The 13,024-nt window shown below is 34.0% G+C and overlaps 2 protein-coding genes across 2 annotated transcripts; one reads left to right on the top strand and one right to left on the bottom strand.

The window, feature by feature from the left end:
- Window positions 1-1,078: 1,078 nt before the first annotated feature.
- On the top strand, window positions 1,079-3,310 carry LOC133037014 (uncharacterized). The gene is made up of 3 exons (XM_061113827.1): window positions 1,079-1,891; window positions 2,286-3,140; window positions 3,212-3,310. The coding sequence occupies exons 1-3, from the start codon at window positions 1,079-1,081 to the stop codon at window positions 3,308-3,310; spliced, it is 1,767 nt and encodes a 588-aa protein (XP_060969810.1).
- Window positions 3,311-5,886: 2,576 nt separating this feature from the next.
- On the bottom strand, window positions 5,887-8,191 carry LOC115708177 (adenine/guanine permease AZG1). The gene has a single exon (XM_030636384.2). The coding sequence runs from the start codon at window positions 7,851-7,853 to the stop codon at window positions 6,108-6,110; it is 1,746 nt and encodes a 581-aa protein (XP_030492244.1). The 5' UTR covers window positions 7,854-8,191; the 3' UTR covers window positions 5,887-6,107.
- Window positions 8,192-13,024: the final 4,833 nt, after the last annotated feature.

A 13,024-nucleotide genomic window follows, 5' to 3' on the forward strand; every position in this document is an offset into this window, starting at 1 on the left:
TCCTAATCAGTGGGGGTCATCTGAGTCGAATGATATTGGTGGTGTGCAACAGAAGATTAAGGGTGTTTCAGGGGCTCTTAATGTTTGGAATGGTACGGTTTTCAAGAGGACACGCAAGGCTATCCGCAAGAAGAAGAAGGAGTTAGAGGTGCTTGACTCTAACTTAAATGATAGAAATTGGTGGTCCTATAGAAAGCTGGAAAAAGTGCTTGATGTTCTGCTTTATAAAGACAAAAAGTATTTGTTCTCTCGTGCTAAGAACCCTTGGTTGAAATTGGGTGACAAAAATTTAGCTTTCTTTCATCAAAGTGCTACTCATCGTAAGAAGAAAAATACTATTAGTGGTATTTTTGATAAGAATAGTGTTTAGGTTGAGTCGCCCCATGGCATCGCTATAGTTTTTGAGGATTATTTCAGCTCTTTGTTCATTTCTCATGACCCTCCTGATGAGTTTCTTTCTGTGGTTTTGGATTCGGTTCAACCTAGGGTGACTAATGAGCTTAATGATGTGCTAATGAGACCTTTGTATGAAGCAGATGTTCGGATTGCGCTGTTTCAATTGCACCCTGATAAGAGCCCTGGTAAGGTTGGTATGAATGTTGGTTTTTATCAAAAATTTTGGGACATTGTTGGAGTTGATGTGTGTAAGGCTTGCTTGGGTTTTATAGATGGGTCAACCTCTGCTTCTTCTATCAATGACACCATTATTACTTTGATTCCCAAGGTTAAATCTCTTAATCTTACTAGTGAATTTTGCCTAATTAGCCTCTGTAATGTGATGTATAAGATTATTGCTAAGATGATTACTAATCGATTGCGGGAGGTTCTGGGGGATGTTATTTCAGAAGAACAAAGTGTGTTTATCATGGGGCGCTTGATAACTGATAATGCAATGATTAGTTTTGAGTGTCTTAATGCTATTAAAAGGCACAAGAGAGGAAGGAAAGGGTTTCTGGCATACAAGGCTGATATGGCTAAGGCTTATGACAGGGTTGACTAGTCTTTTCTGCGCGGTATGTAGCTTAAACTCAGGTTCCACCCTTGCTAAGTTGGGTTACTTATGCGCTGCATTACCTCGATGTCCTATGCTATTAACATCAACGAAGACATTATTGGCCATATCTCGCCTTCTCGGGGTTTGCGGCAAGGGGACCCACTTTCCCCTTTTTTGAATCTAGTGTGTGCTGAGGGCTTGACTTCTCTTATTAAGCGTGATATTGGAAGAGGGACAATCTCGAGACTTCAATGTGGCAGAAGGGGTCCGGTGATTTCACATCTCTTGTTTGCGAATGACTGTTTTTTCTTTTTGGAAGCCTCGGTGGCTAGTTGTGTTCGATTTAGAGAAACTCTACATCAGTACGAAAATGCTTCGGGACAACTTGTGAACTTGCGTAAATTAGCGGTATGCTTCTCTTCTAGTATTCCTCTTGATTTTTGTGAGTATCTGGCCCACATTCTTGGGGTCCCGCTTGTTCCTTGTCATGATAAATATCTTGGGTTGCCTTGTTTTGCAGGTAAAAGTAAAAGTGGTCTGTTTCAGTCGATTAAAGATAAGATTTGGAATAAACTTTTTGGCTGGAAGTCGAAGATTTTCTCTTCTGGGAGGCGTGAAGTGTTGTTAAAATCGGTTATTCAGGCCATCCCCACTTATGCCATGAGTCTGTTTCGTTTACTAGTCGGTCTTATTAATGAGATTCATCGTATGTGTGCCACTTTCTGGTGGGGTGGGGATAATGATAAGAAAAAGATGCATTGGTGTACATGGCCTCGTCTCTGTTGGCATAAGAATGATGGGAGTTTAGGCTTCCGGGACATGTTTCCATTTAATCAGTCTCTTCTGGCTAAACAGGCTGCTCGGTTGTATAACTCTCCTGACTCCCTGGCGGCTAGGGTAATGAAAGGGTTTTAATTCTGTAATGGCTCCCTATTAACTGTTGAAGTGACAAAGCGTGCTTCTTTTCTTTGGAAAAGTATCTTATGGTGTCGTGATCTCTGGAAGGATGGCTGTCGTTGGCGTGTGGGCTCCGGGGAGTCAATCAGAATTCGTGAAGACGTTTGGATCCCAAAGGATCATGTGGGGCGGACGTATTCCTTCTCGGGTGGGCCGAACTTACAAATAGTTTAGTGACCTCAAAATTGATTTTGGAAGATGAAATTATCCTCTTGTTGAGGTGTGTTTCGATGAGGGGGAGGCTTATGCCATTCTGTCTATCTTGTGCTCCTTGTTTGATTGTCAAGATAGGCTTATTTGGCATTTTTCGGATAATGGTTCTTTTTTGGTAAAGAGTGGATATTGGAGTACCGTGTCCAGGTTGGGGTGGGGCCAAGCTTTGGGCTCCTTAGGCTCCTCTCGGTGGTGGAAACTTCTTTGGCAGCAGAATCTTCCGCCTAAGATAAAAAAATTTGTATGGAAGGCATGTCTGAATTTCATCCCGGCTTATGCCAATTTATCTCACCATGGTTTGAAGGTTTCCACTGTATGTCCAATTTGCTTTCAGAATAACGAGACTACTATTCATGCTCATTGGCTCTGCCCTTCTCTTAAGTCTATTTGTTCAGGCTGGGTTTTGAGTGGCCTCGACTCCTTGAAGGACGCTTCTTGCTATTATGAGTTGTTACTGGGGTGTATGGATACATTGCGGCGACAGGAACTTGAGCTGTTTATAACCCTTGGTTGGCGAATTTGGAATAGGCGAAATACCTTTGTGTATGATCACAAGCTCGTCTCTGACAACATGGTTAGTGCCTGGGCCATGAATTATTTATGGAAGTATCAAGATGCTAATAATGTTGTGCCAGTTTCTATGGGTCCGGCTCCTAGCAACGCGAGTAATCGATCGGCCTCATCGGATACTGATCTGGTTCTTGGTGAGTTTAATTTTTTTGTGGATGCTGGGGTTTGTGTTGAGAACCGAAAAATAGGGATGGGGGCTTTGGTTTCCAATCGTATGGGGCATGTCCTATTCTCGAGTGCGGCTCCTTGCGCGGGATTGTTGGAACCTCACGTTGTTGAAGCCAAAGCTCTGCTTCATGGGCTCTCTTGCTGCGTGCAAATTGGGTATACGGTGATTACTGCTTTTTTTGATTATCAGCGAGGAGTTCTGCCTGTCAATAGTAGGGCGCCTGTCTCAATGAAATTGGTATTGTTCTTAATGATATTAATAATATTAGGAATTCTTTCAGTAGCATATCCCTGTCGTATTGTAATCAGTCAAAGAATCATGTTGCTCATTCTTTAGCAAAACGAGCGTTAGATTTAGATGAGGCTTGGGTGTGGTGGCCGAGCTTGTCCACTGATTTAGCGGTTTAAATTTGTTTATCTTTTGTATCCTGATCTATTGGCTTGATGCCTTTTAATGAAGTTTCTCTGTTTATTGTTTTTTTTCAAAAAAAATTAATTATACTACTAAAATATATGTATAATTAAAATAAAAATTAAAAATAAATTTTAGTATATTAACTTAGTATATATAAATATGTATGGGATTGACCACTAACAAATAATATAAATCATGATGGATAAGATTTGCCTTTGTACTAGCAATTGCAAGTTGTAGTCATATATGCTTATCTAATTAGTTCTCCATCGTGATTAATTTCAACAACTCCCCACCATGAATTAGATTTTGGACGGTGGTTTTATCTTAATTTTGAATAACAAGTCATTATCTATCTATTATATATATAACTTAATCAATTTTGTTTTGAAAATAAAAGAAACCCATAAATAGGACAAGCTAATTGTAAAAATTATTTTTTCCAACTCTCTATAATGGCTTTTATTCATCTACTTAGTATATCCAAATCATGCACCCGGCCACCATTAAAGCTATATATACATTTATTATGTTTTATTTTTTATTTAATTCTTGGTTTAATTATTAGCTAGTGATATATACAAATGTTTATATGATTCTAATACTAAAAGGAAAAAGTGAAACTTGATGAGAGATACTCACAACAAATAGATATAATATATATGGTATTATTATTCATTGTAATAGTATTGATAAATAAAAATTCTTATCCTAATGCCACTCATTAATTTATATATATATTGATAAGAAGAGCATGGGATGGGTGTACGTTGTCTGAGATTGGGACAAGACAAACATTAATATGCCACATGTTTATGTAGTAATGGTGTCACTTCACAAGAGAACCTGCATATGTGTCCTGATTATGATCATCAAACACATTTTATTACGTTTGCTTATTTGTTTCTCAAGTGGACCGGAAGAAGTGTTACCTTTTGATTCTTAAAAGAAAAAAAAAAGAAAAATATACTAATTAATAAGCAGATTATAAAGACACATATGTTATATGCACCATGTTTTTTCTCATATATATATGATCAGATTGTTCAACAATAAACCACGTCAAGAATATGTTCTCTCCCACCTCCTTAACTTTCCATTTCATCATCTGTTTATTATTATTATTATCATTATTATTTTCTTTTTGCTTATGGTACATTACATAATTATTAATAGTAATAACAAACAAGAATAATGAGGTGTCTAATTCTTAAGCTACATTGTACCAAATATTAGCTTATTAAACAACCAATTATATGGTAAAGCTTTCATTGTTATAAAAAGAATCGTTCTGTCTCTATACATGTACGTTGGTAGGTACCCTCTCCTTTATGAGAAAATATCACAAATTTTCTATACACCATAAACCCTCTTATTCTCGAGGTGAATTAAAAGTAGTTTTAATTTAGTGCACTTTGAATCAGCTATATGTATATAATTTTCCACTAGTGCAATATCTATAAAAAACAAAAGGCCAGGTGTTTGGTCTATTATACTACATATATATGCTCCTATATTAAGTGACTAAAATCCTCTTCTGTTATTGACAAATGGTCCCCTTAATAGAACATTTTTAGTTTGTGGCAAAATCAATACATGAAGAAAATAAATGTTCCAAATTATCCATATTATCTTTAACTTAAACCTCGACACCCAACTTTCAATAATACCATATCTAAAGTTGATTTGATTATATGGCTAGTGCGAGTAGTTAATTAATTAATCATACTCTACATATATTTTTATAAAACACGACTCTTAATGTTGTGTGGCAGATAAAAAGTTATCCCTTTTAAATAATATAATATAATGATACTTTCTTTTATATGATTTACATCAAATTACAGTACAGTAGTAAATAGTATATTTGTTATAAATGGAGAAAATCTGTCAACCAAATAGAAACTCTTTAAAAGCTAGAATATATTTATTATGAAAACTATAAAAATTAAATCTAAAGCTTAGTCAGAAACAACCATATCAATAATCCACCAAAGCTAATTTAATTTCCAATATATGTTTTTAGTGTAAATTGCCTATGCCTTTCATAGTTCATCAATGTCTTTAGTGTCGTTTTCAATGTAAGTTGAGTTCAACTCCAAAATTAATGGTTAAAAAGCTAGACGAGAAAGAAAGGAAAGCAAGTAACAATGACAATAGGACCATTCACAACACTTATTTGCTGGTTTAAGAAAACATATGTTGTCACAACAATTTTTTTTAAAGTTCCATCATGACAACTATGTATCCTATATTATAATTTCTATCTTTTATTTTGAAATGATGACATGTTTTCAAAAAAAAATATTTTAGTCACACCCCTTTTCCCCATTAGTGTATCAAAGCCAAATCTCCATCTCCTTTTTGATTTTTTATAATTGGGTAGATTACATATATTTGTTGCCAAAATATATAATGCTTGCCAGACAAGCAGAAATTAAACCAATGAAATATATAGGATGGTCCCAAAATGGATATAATTAGTAGTAATAACTCACTCGCTCCCATTAGTACCTAATGTTTTTTTCAATAATTAACTTTCACCAAAAATTAGAATTAATTCAATATATAGGTGAAAAAAGATTAAAAAAAAAATCATATACATACAAGACAGTACAAACTAAATACCATTTACACAGAATTAAAATGAATAAAAATTTTCCTACCAAATAATTTCCTAAAAAAGAAAAATTATAAGATACTTTGAACTTTTATATGAAGTGGTAAAGAAAAAAAAAAATACAACCTATGCTCTGCTACTAATGTTGTTGTATGAAATTCTAAAAAAGCTTAAACTTGAATCGCCTTTACTGTTGCATCTTCAATAGAATGATGATTATGTGACCCATTTACCCCACCAACAACAATAGATCCATTTTGATTTTCTTCTACTCTCTTAACAATTCCAAATTTTGCCAATAGTGTAGAACACCAATCCCATAAATTTAACACAGCATAGGTACTGATTCCTCCGATCAGCCCATAAGCAATCGAGTAAGTCAACGGTGTTAAAATCAACGTAATGAAAGCTGGGATGGCTTCTCTCATGTCTTCCCAATTAATATCCTTTACTGATTTCATCATCAAAACACCCACCAAAATCAACGGTGGTCCCACTGCCCAAGCTGGTATAGAAGCCAATAACGGCGTAAAAAAAAAGGCTAACAGAAAGTAACCACCCGCCGTGATCGCCGTCAGTCCCGTTCGCCCACCTTCTCTTATTCCCGTAGACGATTCGATAAACGCCGTTACGGGTGACGTGCCTAGTAAGGACCCAGCCACGATTGACGTGGCGTCGGACATGAAAGCGAAGTATTGACCTTCGAAATCGCCATTTTCGTCTGAGAAACCAGCGAAACTCGCCATGGAATACAGAGTCCCGGTAGTTGATAGTATATCTACGTATAGAAACGTGACGAGAGCTTCCCAAAGATGTCCTTTACCCATGTTCTTGAAACTCAATGCCCCTAAAGTTTTTTGTATTGGGTGAACGTCAACAATCTGTTTGAAGTAACGGTACGCCGTTTCTCCCGAAACGGTGTTGGGAAACGCCGTCACGCTAGTGTTTCGGAACCACGAAACGGCCGTTACGAAAACGATGCCGTATATCATTGCCCCCTTAACGTTTTTGATCAGGCAGTAAGCAATTATAACGAAACCCACCATTGCCAGCCAAAATGTGGCGCTTTCCATTCGTCCTCGGCTGCACATGATCGCTCCCGACACACCTCCGCCTTCGATCAGAGCTACCGTTCCGTTAACTAACGTCCGCACGGGTGCGAGCGATACGCGTTCGGAGGGAGGACAGGCTCCGATTGTGACAAGAGTCGAGGAATCGTACGCAATTAACCCGATTCCCTGGTTGTTTTGTAGTCCGATAAAGGCCAGGAAGAGTCCGATTCCGGCGGAGGAGCTTATCCGAATCGGTTTCGGGATCAGTTTAGCAAGTTTAGTACGAAATCCAACTACCGAGATGAGTAAGAAGATTAAGCCTTCGATGAAAACGGCGGTTAACGCACTCTCGTACGAGACATTACCCGACCCGTGAAACCCGACTACGGTATAAGCGAAGTAAGCGTTGATACCCATTCCAGGAGCCAGAGCAAGAGGAAGATTCGCGAAGATTCCCATTATGAGGCAGCCGATCAGGGACGAAGCCGCGGTGGCCACTATCAAATCTTTCCGTAATACCTCTAAACAAGCGGCGTAACCCGGGTTGACCGGTTCGAACTTGCACGACGAGTCGGGTTGTATAACCGTGAGATTTGAACTTGTACAGCTTGAGACAGGGATGGAAGGGTCGGAACAGAGAGGGATGCAGTCGGAGACGCTGCAAGGACCCCCGGAGTCGGTGAGGATAGATGCGTTGACGGCTAGGATGTAAGCCATGGTGAGGAAAGTAGCCGTTCCGGCTCTTAACTCGGTGGTGAAGTTGGAATTTCGTTCGGTGAGTTTGAATCGCTTTCCGACTCGGCTGTTGGCGACGAACGTGTTGAGCCGAGTTAGTGCCTTTGGCTTCCGCTCTTCCATGTCCATCTTATTAATTCAAAATTTAAATGAAAAAAAAAATTAAAATTAAAATTATTTTTTTCCTATTTGTGTTTTTAGTTCTCTGTAATCAATCTTTTATAGTCCTGTAGTGTATGTATATATATATGGGACTAAAGAGAGAGTGTGGAAGAGTAATGGCGATAGTTATTATTAGAGGTAGATTCTATAAAAGAGGGATCTTCTTATACAAGAGGAAAGTATCTCTCTTGGGGGCTTTTCCAACTAGGCTGGCTTCTATTGAATCTCTCATTTGACTTTCTTTTTTTCCTTTTTTAATATATAAAACAAAAAAGAAAACAAAAATTGATGAAAATTTTGGACCATGATTCATGAGATGACTAGATGAGATGTCCAAAGCACTATTTGAAGTTGCAAATAACGTAAGAAGAAGGACTAATGAGATTAATTGTGCCAACATAATGAAAACATTTAAGTTGACCCGTAACATTGGGTGTATCTGGTTATTGCTTTTTTTTTTCTTTGAATGAAATTAAACTCAAAATTATTTTATATATTTTTTGTGGCATTATATATATTTTTATGTTAACTCAACTTTTCCTTAAAAAAAATGATAACTTCAAGTAGGAATGCAGCCATTTGGTTTCAAACATTGTTTGCCAAAACTTGTTGCCGAAATTAGAGATAACGGCTACTTGAAAAACTTACTAACTTACTACGTTTGACTTTTTTTTTTTTTATAATATAAAATTATATCTAATTTATAATTTCTTATAATAAACATTAAAAAACATTTTCGTTCTTTCTTTTAATCAATTTATTGTCATTCTCACATGGTGGCCACGAAAAAATGGCAACTTATTATTTCAGTTTCACATTTGCCTGCCCGCATTTCCCTCTTAGATATTAAATTTATGATTAAATCAATTATTCCCACGTTATTAGGTTTTAATTTTTTTTTTCTAAACATATTAGGTTTTCAAATTAATGTTACACAATTACACATACTCATCTAATATTTTTGCTTAGGATCAGGTAAAATATATAATATATTGATAATCAGAGTCTTGAAATAATGACAGAATTGGGATTGAGCACACCTTTTCAATATCTGAACTGGAAGAGGGTGTTTGTCTGTCTAATGTTTCTTAATTTGACCTTATTATTAAACAGTGATTTTGTTTTACAAAGCCACCTGTTCAAGATTTGGTTTACTTTCTAACTAATCTTTGACTCATAAGTATGTATATAATATAGGCTAATTAGGATTTTTCTTCTCCAATTTTGACATGTACCAAATCATGTCTCTGAATTATTGAGATTGTTAGATTTAAGAATTATTTTAGTAAAAAAAGTCTAATATAAGTAAAAGTTCAAAAGACATGATTTAGTATATGTCAAAGTTTGATAAACATGATTTGGTAAATATAAAAGTTAGGGAGCATGATTTAGTACATAAATCATCACTGAAATAGTAAAATTAAATAAAATTAGACAAAATTCATTAAATCTAACAATCTCAATAATTAAAAGAAATTTTTAACCGCTAAAAATATTTAGGAGCATGATTTGATACATAAACTATAATCATTTCAATATATCATATGGTCATATAGGTAAGCCGATGATTTTTTTTTTTTAATTTATTTTCAAAGCATTTTGAGTTTTAAATTTTTCTAACTTAATCCAAATAATTGTGTTTGAGTCAAATCGTGACTTTCCCCTCTTATCCATTACTGCTGATCATCAAAACCATTTCCTACAAAAAGTTCAATAGTTCAATTATTGGTACCAATTTTTACCACATTAGTGACTATACCCCTTTGGCATAATTTTTTAAAAAACTAAAAACTATTTCATAAAAAAAATTGTGATAAAAAGATATTTGCTAAGTAGATAAAAAATATTATTGAACAATTTATGAAAAACTTTAAGTTAAAAGCTAAAATTAGTATAACCCAACTTGTAAAAAAAACTGTTTTAATTAAAAAAATTTATAATAAATTATTTTTGGGTGATTATACAATGCACCTCCTTAAAAGGTGTGTACTGGTACACCCTTAATTTGTTTCGGCATCCAGAAAAAATTTTTACTCTAATTTTTTTTCATATTCATGTACGTTATAGCTATTTAAGATATCCTACAAAATTTTGAAAAATTCGGAATAATTTACAATATAGAAAATAATGTTCAAACAGTTTATTTTACACGCGTATAAAATAAAATAGTCACGCGTGCAATACACTGTTTGAACATAATTTTCGGCATGTTAAACTTTTCTAAATTTCTTAAAATTTTGCAGGATGTCTTAAATAACTATAACGTACATGACCATGAGAAAAAATTTGACTAAAAAATTATTTCGGATGCTAAAACAGATAGGGGTGCATCAATATATCCATTTTAAGGGGGTGCATTGTAGAATTTTCCATTATTTTTTACTAAAAATATATTTAATTATTTATTCTATATTACAAAAAGAAATTATTTTTTGAAGGAAAAAAATATTTAACATAAATAATATTTAAATTTTTTATTTTATTTTAAAAAATATTTTATATTTATATTTATATTATTAACAAACAACATCAACCAAGTTTCTTATAAACCACAATTTTTCTACAAGTGATAAAAACATAATTTAAAAATATTATAAATTATTTTAATCAAATGCATATAGATTTATACTATAGGAAAAATAATTAAAAATATATAAAAAATAAAATTTTATATAACATATTTTTTTATATATATATTTGTGATTATAAAATACTAGATTATAACATTATCATTATTATGATAGAATCTTAACAGCTCGCAACATTATAAAATTTTTAATTTACCAAACACTCAACTTAATTTTTTTTCATAGTTCTGCTACAATTGATTTTTTCTCACAATACAACTACAACTGTTTTTCTCCGTAATACAGTTGTTACAAACTGGCCCTATATGCTTTTCATTGGGTAGGGGCTCCGTACCCTTCTCATACGTAAAATAAAAATTGTTAATAACAAATTTGGTATGCCAATTATCATCGAATCTCAATTTGTTTAAGTACTTCTGCAAAAACATCCAATTTTTTTTTTTTTTAAATTAATACCACTACTAAATGTCTAAGTGGGACTACACAGTGTACACCATAACGGATGAAGAAAACATACACTAAAGGAAAACTATGAAGAACTTTTTTAGGAGATCAAACAAGTAATAATATTAAATAATTTAAAATTAAAAAATAATCAATCCACAATAACTGGTTGAATTGGATTTGAGCTATTTTACAGATTGTATTGGATCCAAAATATAAAATTCGCATTTAATGCGGATTGAATGCAGTATAAACAAAAATAGTGCAGATTAATTGCCAACACTTTATAATATGTTGCATGCATAATGTTTTTCTTTTATTATATACTTGAGCAACAAGTTATTTAAATCCATATTTTGATGCACTAAATAATTTGGTACCTCGATCAAAAACAACACAATTAAAATAGTGCAATGAAAGAATTAGAACAAATTAAGTAAACTAACACTAATGATGATGAACTGAATTAATAAACAAAGCAATGAACATTTAAACACATCAACACATGAACATTACGAGGTTTGATGCCTATCCCTTGGCTAGAACAGCCCAATAACTTTGGAGCTTCATTGAGCTATGAACAGAGTTGGCTTACAAGTTGATTCTCTTAATGCCATTACAACCCTCCATCTCTTTCTTTTCTCTCTCAAAAGCTCACTAAACCTCTCTAAGATTCTCTCTATAAATTGGTGCCTCAAGATTACAAATGAGAAGTTATATAAGCTTTATGTTGTAACACCGAAACTAACTATTTTAACAAATAGTTAGCATAGGAAATTTCCTCATTTGATGACTAAACACATCAATTATCCACTTTGGCCATTAAGTTAGGACTTAGCCATTAGGGACTTGGGGCTGAATTGGACTAGATTCCTCAACTAGCATCGGAGCATATTTAGCAAGTTTAGAGAAAGTCTAACCTTAGCTAAACTTACATACTTGGTTATCATGTCTACAAGGTTCTCTTTTATTCCAATTTTCTTCACAAACACCTCATTTTCTGCAATAATATCTCTGATGAAGTGTAGCTTGATATCTATATATTTAGATCTTTCATGGAACATTAAATTTCTCGTTAAGTGCAGTGCATTTTGGTTGTCGCAGTGCATTGTTATGTCATCTAAATTGAACCTTAGTTCCTTAGTAAAACCCTTGAGCTGAATTGCCTCTTTTATGGCCTCTATTGCAGCCATATATTTACACTACAACAATACCAATAATTAGGGGCAGAAGAGTCTGCCGGTATTAAAGTCCAAATCCGCTGGTATTTGCTATTACCGGCAGGGTTCCGCCGGTATTGTCCCGCCGGTAATACTCAGTCGCTATTAATCATTAATAGCGGCAGACTGACACATCCTCCGCTATTAATTATTAATACCGGCGGACCATTAGCGGCGGGCCCCACCGGTATTTAATGCACCAAATTCAATTGCTGACACATTAATAGCGGCGGGTCCCCGCTGGTATTAATGTTTTTATATAAAAAAAAATAATAAATTATAAATATATTTATGATTTTTTTACATTAATATTAATAATAAATATTATAAATAAATATTAAAATTAATATTATAAATAAATATTAAAATTAAAATTAACAATAAAGTAATTACTACACACATTATGAATTAAAAATTATCCATCATAAAAATTAGATAATTATCATCCATACATAGTTTAAAACTTAAATAAATCCAAACATAATTAAAAACTTAAATAAATCCACACATAACTAAAATTAACATAAACTAATTATTGTTGTCTTCATCAAACATATTATCTAAAAATTTTGAGCCGGTAGTGTTCAAGTTAAAATCAGTAGTTTGTGCATTGTTCTGAGCTTGCGATACTGACGGTGATGGGTAATATGGTTGTTGGGAAGATAAAATCTCCACAAATTGTCGAGCCTGTCGTTGTTGTAGTAAATTCGGAGATTGTTGTTGTTGCGAAACATTTGGAGATTGTTGCTGTGGCAAAAAATTCGGTGATTGTTGCTGAAACTGACCAGGAAAAATATATGGATTTTGTGCACCGAAAAATTGACTCGGAGAAGGTTGTTGCATTGGACCCTCATAAAACATCGGCTGCTGAGATGAACTCCCAAAT

This window comes from Cannabis sativa, chromosome 1 (genome assembly GCF_029168945.1).
Source record: "Cannabis sativa cultivar Pink pepper isolate KNU-18-1 chromosome 1, ASM2916894v1, whole genome shotgun sequence".
NCBI classification, from domain to species: domain Eukaryota; kingdom Viridiplantae; phylum Streptophyta; class Magnoliopsida; order Rosales; family Cannabaceae; genus Cannabis; species Cannabis sativa.

What these genes read in the sequence shown, in the direction of transcription:
- LOC133037014 (XM_061113827.1), top strand. Translation starts at nt 1,079, where the DNA reads ATGTCCTATGCTATTAACATCAACGAAGACATTATTGGCCATATCTCG. An exon ending in CTGACTCCCTGGCGGCTAGG is followed by an intron (nt 1,892 to 2,285) that starts GTAATGAAAGGG and finishes TTTTTGGTAAAG; the next exon opens with AGTGGATATTGGAGTACCGT. An exon ending in CGCCTGTCTCAATGAAATTG is followed by an intron (nt 3,141 to 3,211) that starts GTATTGTTCTTA and finishes TATTGTAATCAG; the next exon opens with TCAAAGAATCATGTTGCTCA.
- LOC115708177 (XM_030636384.2), bottom strand. Translation starts at nt 7,853, where the DNA reads ATGGACATGGAAGAGCGGAAGCCAAAGGCACTAACTCGGCTCAACACG.